Raw genomic sequence first — 14,469 nt, 5'->3', positions numbered from 1 at the left:
TTTCTTGCTATAGTCTTGCATGAGCATGAAATTGCATGAGTGTTAGGGGGCTGATGCTACTATAAGATATAATTATTTCTCTCCTTGGATCTTTACACCCTAAGAACACTCCTTGTATGGATAATCTGCATAGCAAAACACAGAACCGGATCGAAAACAGTTGAGCTTTTGCTGAAAAAAGGCCATTTTCTACCTGTTGCACGCATGAATAACTTGTGCAGCTGACTTTCATACCCACGAGATGTGTGCAAAGCAATCCAACTTGGGTTTATTAACTTCGCTCTATAAAACAAAGTATAAACACATTTAAAAGTAGACAATTCACACTGCTGTTTATTCAACGTTAACAGTGCAGATGACACACATGGAAGCAATTTCCTCACCATGAATCTATTACAATAGTAATTAAAACACTGCTCAGCAATAAGGAGAACTGAAAATAGTTTATATTTCACACACCGGCTAAGTTTAAGCATTACAGCAAACCATAGTGAATGTGAGCATGTCAATGGTTCCCATGTCGCTTCCCTCCTCCCAAGTGTAAGGGGCAGCAACAAACTATAATCCCTGCCTTAGCATTATGTCTAAAGAGGGAATCATGGATTGTTTCACTCCAAACAAATCATGATATGAAGCCAAAGTTTGTCCTTGGTTTCCTGATCATGGTGTTTTGTTTGGGGGCTTTTTTTAGTCAAACAAGCCACAATCTCTGGTTCAGACATAACACTAAGCCAGGGGAAAAAAGATGGGGAAGTCATGTGCACATCTGCTGGCACAATGTCAGATATCACCCAGAATTACTGTTAACACAGAACACATAGGAGCTGAGACCAGACACAACTGCCCTTTTATGCACTGGATAATCTGGATATTCAGAGCTGCCTCTTCTGTGACCATTTTACTACATGGGTAGCACTTCCATGTGCTACTTGTGTGTAGACTGTCACATGTGGAATCATCACATATTTATTTCACTGTACTTTCACATGGTCTTGAGCGTAGATGGAGCTAAAATATTACTACTGGTACAAGACTATTACCCTGCACTGGTGTGGAATAGACTACAGCTTCTGCAAACTGCTTCAAAGTAAAATTTCCCTAAACTTTCACCATCATACAAATGCAGAATTACTCAAAATGATATGAAGCCATGGTTCCACAGGTATACATATTGCTTTCCAGCATATGGACTATAGTTCATTGGACCATTCAACTGGTTCTAGATAAGGACCAAGACACATTTCACACCTTGGAGGTTGCTTTTTATCCACATTTACTTATGGATACTCAAATAGCATCAGCATCTTTCATCGGTTTCAGTTGGTACATTAGCTGCTTCCCCTTCTAAGACATAAAACAGTGACATCAATACTTTGGTAATATCTATGCTTGATTATTGCTGTGCATTATGTGGCGCTGACCTTTATAAGTGTTCAGAAATTACAATACAGAGGCCACACTGCTAACTGAGGCTTGCCATTTCTCAGTTGAAATGCAGGTTAAAAAAACATACACAGATAAAGAATTAAAATAAATTAAAATATGAATGAAATCTATAGAGATAATTCCTCTATAGGCCCCAGTCCAAACTGATACAGGCATTTTAACGAGCAGCATGCAAAAGCACCAGCTAATATCATCTTCCTCATCACAACACCACTGAAGGGACAGTGTGGTACAGTGGTGAGAGTGCTGGACTGGGAGATTCTGCCATGAAACTAACTGGGTGACCTTGTGCTAGCCACTGTCTCTCATCCTAACCGACCACACGGGGTTGCTGTGAAGATACAATGGGGAGGGAAGAACAATATACATCATCTTTAGAGGAAAAGCAGGATGTTAATGTAATAATAATGTAATAATAAATAAATAAATAGATACAGGCATAGACACGTTCCTATCATGGATGGGAAACTTGTGTGTGTACATCACAACTCCCATACATGAATCAGCCTACATTTTTCTCTTTCTTCTAGCAAATGAGATGCATTTACATAAGTAACTTACATATAAGCGCACAAAAGACTGTGATAAGCAGTAAGAGGGGGATAGTCAAGGCCCCAGTATTGCAAATTATTGTCACTGGTGTTGAAGTACCTGAAAAACAAAGTAAAACCCTGAAATAAATATAAGGCATCCATTAAACACAGAAGACATAAAAACAGTTTCCTTTAAAGAGACAGAAGGCAACTCACATAACTGGTCTTTCTCTTCCCCTTTCCTCACTAGACCAAGATCTCCCTGCCTAATCCTGGCCAATTTCTCCCTTGCACTGCAGCCTCTACTGTTCAGAAAGGGCCCCATACCCTATTGAGAGCAGTTTCAGAGGGATACAAAGTACTTCAGGGGGCAGGAGGGGGGGAAGATTTGTTACAAGAGCTGCACTTCACTCGCACATCCACTGGATACAACCCACTGCCATTTTGGTTTATTAAATTTACAAATCTGCTATTAATACAGAAAGCTTCAGTATAATAGTCGTTTTTTTAAAAAAAATCCCACTGTATTTCTGTTGTAGATTCCTTTTTTTAAATCGAAAGAAAAGTTCATAGTTATCTTGAATGCAGTTGTTGATGTTTGTGGTATAGCAGAAGATGAGGCATGAAGATTCTGGAGAATATAAAATTTGTAGCTACAACCAGCTGAAATTGTTCTGGGAAATTAAATTTTCATTTCTTGGAAATATAGCTAAAATAATCCTAAATTCTACCAGCCTATGAAAGGCTTCTAGTAATTACTGTTCCAAATATTATGATTCACAAGACTGATTCATCAGATTTTATTCATTTCACTTTGATCTATATATGTGAGTGAGTCTGAACATGCAACACTCTCTTCCAGTCAGCCTTGCACTCTTTGGACTCTGTTACTCAACTTGGCCAGCCTTTGCCCTAAAACCTTCTGCAACGATCTTCAACTGGACACAACATACCCCAACACCAAAGTCTTCGGCCTTCACAAGATGGCATATTCAATCTGGTGATTAGCCTGTTATACTACATGCATGATGTGGTTTGTAAATTTGTGCAACAGAAAAGAGAATTAAGATTTGGCAGTGTAAACTAAAACTGATTAAAAATGTATTCAAGCTACGTTATCTACAGAGAAGGTTTTTTTATATCAAAACAAGCTTTGGATTTTAATGGGCCACATACCTTGAAAGGACTATTCCATTATCCCACATGATTCCTATTAGAAAGGGATCACCAGTTTTCTTGAACAAGGTTTGTGAGCGTTTTCTAAGCAAATATATCAGCAAATGGCAGATTGGAGATTGACAACAGGAATAAGGTACGATCTCTCTGTGTGCAATATGTTAACTAAACCTAGTTTTAATAGGTAAATAACTATTGTCACATACAGGTAATCTGACATTTATTATTTCTCACCTCATGTTTATGTACAATGCAATTCTATTCATGTCTATGCAGAAGTCAGGCCCATTCAGTTCAACTGGGCTTACTCCCAGCTCATTGGGGAGAAGACTGCAGCCTTAGAGGTTGTATAATCTTCAGCACAATCTTATTTAAGGGAAACTAAGATCTAATACCAGTTCTTTGGCTCCAAAATCACAAAACCCAAGCATCTCAGTTAAAGAATGACTGGCCAGTCTTGTGAGCAAACAAACCATTGGGCTTAGGGGGGGAAAGACTGCTCCATATCAACAATATTCAGATTGTACTGCAGGCTTGCAGGATTAGGAGTTACTAAAAACTAAATACAACTTAATTACAGCTGTAACCAAAGTTGTCAGCCCAATAGGTTATAAGGGTCATAAAGCTGCTCAGACATGTCAATAACAACAAATTCAAGTGGCCCTCTAATTTAGCCCAAGAAAGTAACCTCTAGAAGACACTATAAAAGTGCTAAGATAAAGGATTTTCATTCATATGACTTTGCTGTACTTATGTTTCTGTGATCAGTCAGAATTTAGCCACATCTTCAAGTTGAAAGGCGGAAGGTTTTATTCAAGAAAAATAAAAGTTACAAAAATAAGACACCAGAACCTTTAAATCTCTTTGAAACACAGTAACTAGAATTTTATAATTGCCATGGGGCAAGTTCTTAGCTTTGCCAGTCTATCCACTCAAATGCAGCCAATTTTTGACATTTATTACAATAAATGATATTTCTTGAATACCTTATGAGCTGCCTGAAGTATCTTATGAACAATTCATGATAAATCATATTTCTTAAAGCTGCATCTCTGCCCCTTATCCCACCATTTAAGATTATTCATGCCAGGATAATTATGACTCCTTCATTTGGATTTTAATATTCTGCAATTTATGAGTAAATATCCCATTCACTTAATCATGCATTGTGCTCTTATTTGGCCTCAGATTCCACAGAAAAAGTTTGTGTATACTGATGGGAGGAAAAAAGGTAAGAACTGTCATATTTCTAACCGGCAACATGAGAAGAAAAGATGCTGTCAAGATTGTCTTTGATAAATATGCATGGGCTCCAAAGAAAGATAGGAAAGGCAGAAAGATTTAAATTTGTGCCTCTGGCTCAGAAAAACTACATACAGGACTACTACATACAAATCACATTTCTAGTTTACTGCCTACCTTAATATACTTTGTTCCTGAACAAAGGGAGTGAACGTGAAGTACATGGCAATACTATTTGAGCATACATGAATAATGATAATAATGAAGCCTCTTCAAAGGCAAAGATTTGGAGGGGAGCAATGTTCTAAATATGCCACCCTGCACCCAGTAGAGTGGATCACAAAATTGTTTGTTACTGCAGCAAAACCTAATGATAATGAAATCCCTTCCCACAGCACTTCCCACACTGTTATAAGATATTATATCATAATATATGCGGAACATATTGTAACTTTCCAAAAGCAAACTAGGAGCATACACTGGCGGACTGTAGTCTTCAGCTTTGATGATAGACAAGTGGAGATTTATTGGTTATCATTTCAATGGCTGTAAATTCTAATGCTGTTATAAACTTTTTCAGATTACTAATTCTTAAGCAATCCTTTCCTCTTTCTCACTGATACCATCCATACATTTTATGACATAAATATATTGCTGCAGTTTGGTCGTGGGGTAAATATTTTACATTCTACATTAATGAACATATATAACTTACACATAAACTTTTTGTCGCTAATATATAAAGCTGCTTTATACTGATTCAGACCATCTATTTGCTCTATTGTTAGATAACCCCCAAAGTCTGGCAGAGATATTTGCTCTCGTCTGTTGTTCTTAACTGAGGCAAAGGGCTGAACCCAAGATTTTATGTGCTCTACCTATGGAAAAGATCAGTTCAAATTTGGTCATGTGGAGGGCAATGGCAAGGAATCTCTTCTGTACATCAAGATTAGATGATTTATTATAGCTGGAGGATGAGAAGATGCCATGACAAAGATCTACTATTCTATGATTCTCTATCTGCTCACGCAACCTCTTCTATTAGCATTTCCAGCTGCTAAAATCTGCTTCCTTCCTTGTCCCTCTATTGTTAATTCAACTGCTATCATGATCTCTCTCTTTTTCCATACTCACCTGAACCATCTTGGACTATTATAAACTCTGTACAACACAGGCATCAGATCTCCCTAGAGAGTTTTACACTCCTGTCTTTCCCTGTCGTTGTCTTGCTCACCAATTATTCAATAGGATTGTGATATAGCAACTGTCAGCCATCTTTGCTGGTTCCCCAGGCTACCATAAAACTGCCAAGTGTGCTAAACAAAAGCAATGGTATAGAGGGGTGTGATGCTTCTGTCCAAGGGCCTTCCATTTCTGGACTTGAAATCAGAAATCCACTTCTGTTTTCAGAAAATTCTTATAGCTGACAAATCTGTACAAATAGTTGTAAAAGGTTTTTAACTGGGCAAGCTGGAAAATCTTTTTCAAATTTTAATTTTGCTAAAACATTAATATTAACGTCACATTTTTGATGTGAAAGGTAGGAATTGTATATTTTAATCTTTTTTGGATTGCATTACCCAATGTTTCCAAAACATCTTAGGCACAAGTATTAAAAGTAAAAGTAGTTATTAATTATAATGACATATTTCAGTAGAAACAAATAGATATGCAGATGACTTTGACATAAGTTGTTTAAAAATTGGTAAAGGAAATGGTAAATAGCTGTAATCCTATGCACACTTACTTGGGGCTTACTTCTGAGTAAATTTTTGTGTGGTTGTACTCCATAGAGCTATACAGGGTTTTTTATACGTATCTTCAGATTATAGTCTTTCCTTATATAAAGGGAATCAAAAATTTTAAAATGAGACATACCACTGTTTGATTGGCAGATTGTAGGTAACTTCTTGCCAGTGTCTTTGAGCTTCATAGTCTCCGTACATAGGTGGTTTTCCTGCACCTAAACAGAAAAAATAGACAATTATATATATATTTTAACTTACACACTTCAAATCAGCTGGGAGGCATGACTGCGATCAGCTGGGAGGCACGACAGCACAGCAGCAGAGGCTTTAGAGCGCAGGGGTGGAAATAGATGCGATCGCGCCACCGCAAATCAGCTGGGAGGTGCGATCGCGATCAGCTGAGAGGTGCAACAGCGCAGCAGCAGAGGCTTTAGCGCGGGGCTTTGAGGCTCCGCATGAAGGAGAGGTAAAAAAAGTTTTAAAAGGTAGTGCTTCACTTTAAGGACATTTTCGGTTTACATACTCACTCTGGTCCCACTGAGTACGTTAATGCGAGGTATTACTGTATCTGGTTTTCTTAGAAACATAATCCCTAGTACACTGCTATGCTGCATTCCCACTTATCTTTCTGCCTTGTATACTACTAATAAGCAGTGTTTTCTTCTCATGTTAGTAGAGGGTTCTTTTTCTTACGTGCAATGTAGTATACTTTTTTTTTCAAAGTCCCTATTCCTAAATCTGGTCTGAGGCCACAATTCAGTTTAATATTCAAATACAGTTACCACAATTATGTTCCACTTGTGTTCTTTCTCTGCCAGTATTTCTAAATGATGAATGGTGTCACCCCATTCCCTATTCCTTTCCCCCAGTTACTTCTCTTATCAGAGGTTCTTTTACTTTTTCATCTTTTTTTGTCAATACAAAGCTTCTATGGGTGTCTTCTTAAATAAGTACTACAGAACAATCCAATTGTGGCAGTCTCACATTAAACAACTAGGCACACAGATTATTCACTTCCAGTCTCTCCTGATTAGCTATTGAGAGCACACACTTATTTCTGCTGAAGTATTGACTAACTTCATGGAGATTGAAGAGTTTCTTTTAAATGTAGGAAAGCCATCTATAATTCTTTCATATGATCTATATTTGAGCAATTCACACAAGCAGCAGAGAAGAATATAATTTGTCCCTTTGTAGCACCGAAAGCAGACAATTTCTAAAAGAAAGAGCATTAAGAGAAAAGGTTTTCTAATATGGCAGTTCTTCTACAAATAGAAGCCTCCTGAATAGACACTTGGAAAGAGAGTTAGCAGAAAGTTATCATGGATATATGGGTCCTTCAGATTCTTTACCTGAATATATTAAGAACCAATACTATAAAAATGTTGGGAAAGCTTCCCGAAAGTACCAAACTGCCCTAGCAGTCTGACACTCACAGAAAGCCAGTGGACTAAGTCTTTATTTAAGTGTTACTATTTGGTGCACAATACCTCCTAGCTTTAAATTACAGGAGAGTATTTCTTGTAAAAGGTGAAGGATATGTAGAACAAGGGTTCTTATCCCATGTTTCTGTTTGCGGAAGTGTTACTGCTTACCAGAATTCACGTGCATAACATGTTCCAAGAGAAATGTGTGATAACGTCTTTCTACCCATTTATCAACATAATGAATGAACGCAGGGAAACAGGATTCGGGGGGGGGGGACATTCACATGGCAGCTGTCCATGCTCTGGAACATAACCAATATATGGCATAACCAGAAGCATGGGAAACATCCCAATAGGGGTCCCACTGAATCCACAGAAAACTCACTGATGGGAACCCTTGCTATTTGATCACTACTGTCTTTTACTGAAGATCTACCTATGTCCACTAGCAATTCAACATCTAATGCTAGGAAGTTTAAGGTGCCTGCAAAAATTGCCAGCCATGATGGCTCCCCTCCTAGAGGTACTTATATTGTTCTCCTCAGAATCCCTACAAGGCCAAGGTAGAACTGACACCTGAATAGTAAAATATTAGCAAGACTAGAGACAGTCAGACTTAGGCCCTTTAAAATCACCAACTTTGAAGCAGTAATAAAAGGAAAGAGAGCAAGGTTTAGCATTTTAGCATCTGCTGCATTTCTTGTAAGACCAACCAAGCAGATTGTATTAAAATTTTTGGCACCTATTTCCACATTCTTTTTGGAATTTATTTGAATCCATGATGCAAAAGGGCTTGAATCTTAATGCTAATGGTAAGTCATTAAATATCAAACTGACCAGCTACAAAAACTCTGGTCCTTTCACTTTTTGCACTTTATATTTTGTCTTGAGTTGCTAATCTGGCTGCCAAAATCTAACTGAAGTTGGCGGGCTTTAAACAGCACGCATGCTGTATTGCAGCCATGGGGTACAAGGAATGAACTGTTTCCAAAGGGACAGTTTAATTCCGTATTCTTACACCTTTTGCAAGGCAGATAAAAGCTGTAGTGTAACATTTCAGGAGTTATTACTATGGCAATCCTCAAAGCAGCATCCTCAAAGCATACTGCTTTATTATCGTCAGTGAGGTTTCCACTTGAAGGACAAGAGACTCTCACATAAAAAGTATAAAGCTGCCCTAAGATCAGTCAAATACCAGGACCTAAGTTTTTATACAATCCATGTGTAGAAGCAGCTAAGATGGTGGGCAGCTTGATATCCCAAACATAAACTTCTCAACGACAATTTTGGAATTATTTATCTCAAATTTACTCTTAGCAGTTGTATTGTTTTTTAAAATCTTTATTGCATTATTCTTAACAATGAAAATATTGAGCCAGTAATGTTCAATAACATTTGTTGACTACAATGTCTAATGCCTACTATCTAAATAGTAACAGCAGCAGTACTGGGGGCCTGGAAAAGACCTACCTTGGGAGTGAGTACTTGAACATCTGGGTGCTTTGCTTGCTCCCCTGGGTTACTATCTGTTGAGACAACTGCAGTGACTCATAACTGCTGTAAGGACTGGGGGGCCCTGCCTGAACCTGAATCCAGAGAGAGGCTACACTCCAACTTGCAGTCTCCAGTCAGCTCCTGTCTGGGTCAGGGAGCATAAAAGCCTGGAAACCTTTGGGCAGTGGGTCTGCCACCAGCAGGATAGCCACCCCTTGGGGAATCCCAAGGGCAAGGTGCTACCCCCCCTATTTTTTTTTCCAATCTAAAGGAGGTCAGAAATAGAGAGGGTGTACAGTACATGTGTTGTTCCTGCACAGGGCAAGAGCCTATGTAGTGAACTGTATGGAAGGAGAAAGTTGCTAGCTGCCTTCAGAGTGAGAGTCTGCAACTGACAGAAGGCTGGTCCTCCCTGGGTACAAGAAGGGGAGGGGGAGTATATCTGCCTAGTGTGAAAGATATTGGGTGGATCTGGTGTGGTTCTAGTAATACTGCTCCCAATAATCTCAGAAACCTACTGGGATAACTGGTCCTGGTAGGTTTTGTTGATGGACTGTTGTTTATATCATATTTTTAGGAGAAGTCTTGGGAATCAGGGACGCTGGTGATGCCATTCCAATTTCAGTAATCATGGGCAGAGGGAGGTATAGCCATGGGGAGGCGATAAGCTACTATCGAAGATGACGGTAAGGCTATGTCTTGTTCTTCACTCTTCCCATGGACAGGTTCCTGGTTGTTCATCTGCTGTGCCCACTGGCTTGTGCGTGCTATTGTTTAACATCAGATTGGTACACAATAAGAGCACACTCATCCATGATTTGATTTGTCTCAAATCCATGATTTCATCATCTGGTGCTCATCTGGTATGTATTACCAAGACCTGGGTGGGTGAGCTGGGAGAAGTTGATCTGACCCAGCTTTGCCCACCTAGATACTCTGTGCAACACCAGCACAAGCTGCAGGGATAGGAGGGAGGAGCTACTGTGATCCACAGAACTTCCATCTCTGTCACCAGGAAACCATTCTGTCTTGGAGCTGGCTGTGAGGGCCTGTACCTGGTGTCGGGCCAAGGAGACAGTAAACTGGGTTACTGCTGGTGTACCGTAAACCCTGCTTGCTCAGCAGCTTCTCTGACCGAGCTGGCTGTAATCTTGGAGGAGACCAGATCAATAGGCCTGGGTGATTTCAATATCCATGCTGAGGCTGCAACTAGTGTTCCAGCTTGGGACTTCATGGCCTCCATGACGACCATGGGGCTGTCTCAAGTTGTCACCAGTTCAACGGATAGGGCAGGGCACACCCTCCAGATGAAGGAAGGGGTAGTCTGGAGGTAGGGGAGTGGATGTCATCTCACTGTCATGGTTAGATTGCTTCCTGATGAAGTTTGGATTTACGGCTCCAATCTTCCTCTGCAGGGGAGGTGGCCAGACTAAGATCATCTTCCCTCAGGAACTATTGGAATCCACTTGATTCCTGAAAGCTAGTGGGGGGGGTGTTCCAGTAGATAAGAGTAGGTGACCCTGTTGAAACCTTTGTCACACTGTGGAACAATACAAACTATGTTGGGGTCCCCTCAGCACCTCTCTAGCATTGTGGAGCCCATTTTGCACCTTGGTACACCAGTGAACTAAGGGCAATTAAAGAGGCCAGACAATGGCTAGAGTGCAAGTGATGAATGACGTGCTGCGAGGCTGACCAGGCACAAGTAAAACATCGTAACCATGCCTACTGTGTGGCAGTGAAGGCAGAGAAGAAGGCCCACTTCTCTGCCTCCATCACATTCTCAAACAGCTATTTAGTGGAGCTTTTTCATGTTGTCCGGAAACAACTATTATAGTTGTTTTAGATCCTTTGGAAGTCCACTGTGAATTGTTTGAGGGTAAAGTTGCTTGCCTCCACAGCAATCTTGACACCCCATCCACATTTACTGTAGTCCCCAGTGAGGTGTTCAGTGCATCATCTGCTGCAAATTCTTGGGATCAGTTTCATTTGATGCCGCCTGATGACGTGGACAAGGTGCTTGCGATGATGCAGCCAGAAACATGTCTCTTCAACCCTTGCCTTTCTTGGATTATTAAGCTTGCCGAGGGGGTATGACTGAGTAGATCCAGGGTGTAGTCAATGTGTCTTTGTGGGAGTGGTTCCAGCTGCCCTGAAAGAGGCAGAGATACAACTGATCCTGAAAAAGCCCACCCTGGACCCACTGGTTTGTGACAACTACCGCCCAGTCACAAATGTCCCTTTTAGGGAAGGAGATTGAGAAGATTGTGGTACAACTGCAAGTACTCTTGGGAGAAACAGCTCCATTCCAAACTGAGTTCAAGCCAGGTTATAGGCCTGACTCAACCTTGGTTGCCCTGATGGATGACCTTTATCAGGAGGAGGACAGGAGGAGTGCAGCCCTGTCATTCTTACTCGATCTCTGAGCAGATTTTTATACCGTTGACCATGGTATCCTTCTGAGCTGACTTGGTGAGATGGGTATCAAGAGGCACTGTTTTACAGTGGTTCCTAACTCCAAGACTGGGTATCGAGAACAGCACTGGGTGATTATCTTTCAGCTCCCTGGCAGTTGTGCTGTGGGGTGCCACAGGGTACCATTTTGTCCCCAATGCTGTTCAATGTCCATATGAAGCACTTGGGAGCAGTTATTAGGAGATTTGGGATGAGGTGTCAGCGGCACACTGATGATATCTAGCTCTATTTCTCTGTAACATCTGAATCAGGAGAGGCCATGCAATCCCTGGACCAGTGACTGGACTTGGTGGGGGGCTGGGTGAGGGTCAATAGACTGACATTGAATCCTAGCAACATGGAGGCACTGTGGGTAGGTGGTTCCTGGTCCAGATAAATGGTCAATTACCTGCTTTGGATGGGGACATACTGCCTCTGAAAGAACCTCAGGTGACCTCAGTGGCTAGGAGTGCCTTTTACCAGCTTTGGCTGGTAAGACAGCTGCGGTTATTTCTGGACTGGGATAGTATAACCATTATTGTCCATTCACTGGTAAATTCCAGGCTGGATTACTATAATGCACTCTATGTAAGGCTGCCCTTGAGGTTGGTCCGGAAGCTGTAGCTGATGCAAAATGCAGCAGCATGACTGCTCACTGGAGCAGGAGATCACCAACATGTTACCCCACTACTGAAGCCAGATATAGCTTGGGATCAGGATACTTGAAATATCGTCTTACCCTTTATATACCGTCAATCACTGCATTCTTCAAGTGAGGGCCTTCTGCAGATACTATCTCATCAGGACGTTCATTCTGCACAACATAGGCAATGGACCTTTCGTGTTGTGGCATCAACACTTTGGAATTCCCTCTCCTTAAATATTAGACAAGTGCTATCTTCTTTGTCTTTTCAGTGCCTATTGAAGACATTCCTATTTCTACAAGTCTTTTAAATACAGACCTTATCTCAGTCAGCATCTGTGTTGGAATTGTTTAAGATGTTTTTAAATGTTTTGTTTTTAAGATGTTTTGTTGGTAGGATGTTTTACAGATGTTTTTAGTGTTTTATTGCTTGTTTGCCACCCTGGGCTCCTTCTGGGAGGAGGAGCAGGATATCAATTTAATAATTAATAAATGAAAATTAATTAAAACAGACAACAAGACATGGTGAGTAAAGCACAAAGAAAAGTCAAAAAGCTTGAAGCATCTGAAAAATGGTGCAATGGGAACAGAAACGAACTTACTCTGTCTGGTCATTCACACCTTAAATCTAAACTATGTTAAATTAGTACTGCTTAAATCACCTTGCTTAAATCTTTCAAATCTTTCAGTCTCAACTGTAGTCTCATTGGGCAGCAGTAACAGAATACGTTTTGAAGGTAATCATCAAATTACACATATACTTGGATTTTATAATTGAATATTTTGGGGGTTTGCATACAAATCTTTTAAAATGTTTTATCTTATTATCTATTTAGAAAACAAATAATGTGATTAATTGCTTCTAACAGTAATTTCATCTCTATGCACTAGCTAATATACATTATGAATATTTACTACCTGAGTAAGAACCAAGTGACACAGTCCAACGGACAAGAAGTCCTAGTAATGCAGCAATTGTCATTAAGCTCCATTTTTCCATAGCTGTCCTTCAGGCCACATCAGAAAGCACCTTAAAACAAGAACAAAAATAATAATGATGCCACATAATTTAGTTTTCGGTCCCTAAAGTTTATATACTAGAATTCTGTATTATAAACCCACAGGAAGAACAGTGAATGGTCAAGGATTGTGGCCCAACAACATCTGGAAGCCTACAGGTTCTCCATCTCTGCTTTATAATGCCTGGGCTGTATCAACAGTCCAAGAATTAAGCAGTGAAACATTAAAATGACAATACTGTTCTCAAACCATTAGGAAAATAAATGCAAATCTTGACCTACAAATCCAAAGTTTTTATTTTCCTTTTATTTCTGAGAATCTGAAAGAAGTCAGAGGTTTATAAATGCATACAATATGAATATCAGGAGCTGGAAAGTTAGAAAAAAGCAACCAAAATGATCAAGGGGATGGAGCAACTCCCCAATGAGGAAAGGTCACAATGCTTAGGATTTTTTCGTTTAGAAAAAAGGTAAGAGGGGACGCTATATAAAACTATCTCATATCACTAGAACTCATGGACATTCAATGAAGTTATATGTTGGAAGATCCAGGAAAAACAAAAGAAAATACTTTTTCACACTGCACATAGCTAAAGTATGGAATTTATTCCCACAAGAGGCAGTGATGGCCACCAATTTGGATGGCTTTAAAAGAGGATTAGACAAATTCATGAAAGTTTTATGGCTAGTAGCCACGATTACTAGGTTCTACCTCCACTGTTGGAGGCAGCAAGCCTCTGAATACCAATTGCTGGGAATCACAAGTGGGAAGAGTGCTGTTGCGCTAAGGTCCTGCTTGCTGGCTTCCCATAGGCATCTGATTGGCCAATGTGAGAACAGGATGCCGGACTAGACAGGCCACTGGCCTGATCCAGCAGGACTATTCTTCTTGTAGGAAATCTACAGATGATTTTAATACAGTCACAGTGAGCCAATGAGGGGTTCTCCAATTTTTAGTACACTGTGGGAGAGGGTTGTTTCCCCTTCACCATATTCTTAAACTAAATCAACCCATCAAGCTATCATTAGACCTTTAGCAGGAAAAAAAATCTACAATAGAGGTAATTGTATTTCCCTCACCGTGGAACTAATAGTAGCGGGGGTGAGGAGGGATTTTAGAACTGGAAAAGGTCAAGTGAGGAGAGGTTCAACATCACTTTCCCTGGAACCCCTGCTCCAATCAAAATTGGAACCTCCTTGTGGCTGCATTAAAACCAATTTTTAAAAATACCAGGACAATATTAACAGTACAAGTATAATAATGTTTACTCAAAATTCAGTGGGGCT

The 14,469-nt window shown here is 40.1% G+C and overlaps 1 protein-coding gene across 3 annotated transcripts in view; it reads right to left on the bottom strand.

Moving 5' to 3' along the window:
* The window catches only part of ALG6 (ALG6 alpha-1,3-glucosyltransferase), a 43,819-nt gene that overhangs the window by 16,296 nt on the left and 13,054 nt on the right, over nt 1-14,469 (bottom strand). For all 3 annotated transcript variants that reach the window (XM_061633293.1, XM_061633290.1, XM_061633292.1), the window contains exons 2-5: nt 13,082-13,193; nt 6,276-6,360; nt 2,008-2,097; nt 194-282 (exon numbers count right to left, since the gene is read on the bottom strand). In XM_061633293.1, the coding sequence (XP_061489277.1) occupies nt 194-282; nt 2,008-2,097; nt 6,276-6,360; nt 13,082-13,163 (346 nt within the window). In that variant the 5' untranslated portion in view covers nt 13,164-13,193. The remainder of the gene's footprint in view (nt 1-193; nt 283-2,007; nt 2,098-6,275; nt 6,361-13,081; nt 13,194-14,469) is intronic.

The sequence above is a fragment of the Rhineura floridana genome, chromosome 6, assembly GCF_030035675.1.
Source record: "Rhineura floridana isolate rRhiFlo1 chromosome 6, rRhiFlo1.hap2, whole genome shotgun sequence".
In the NCBI taxonomy this organism is placed as follows: domain Eukaryota; kingdom Metazoa; phylum Chordata; class Lepidosauria; order Squamata; family Rhineuridae; genus Rhineura; species Rhineura floridana.
Note: the sequence above shows the minus strand (reverse complement) of the source record. Positions and strands in the feature narration are given on the sequence as shown.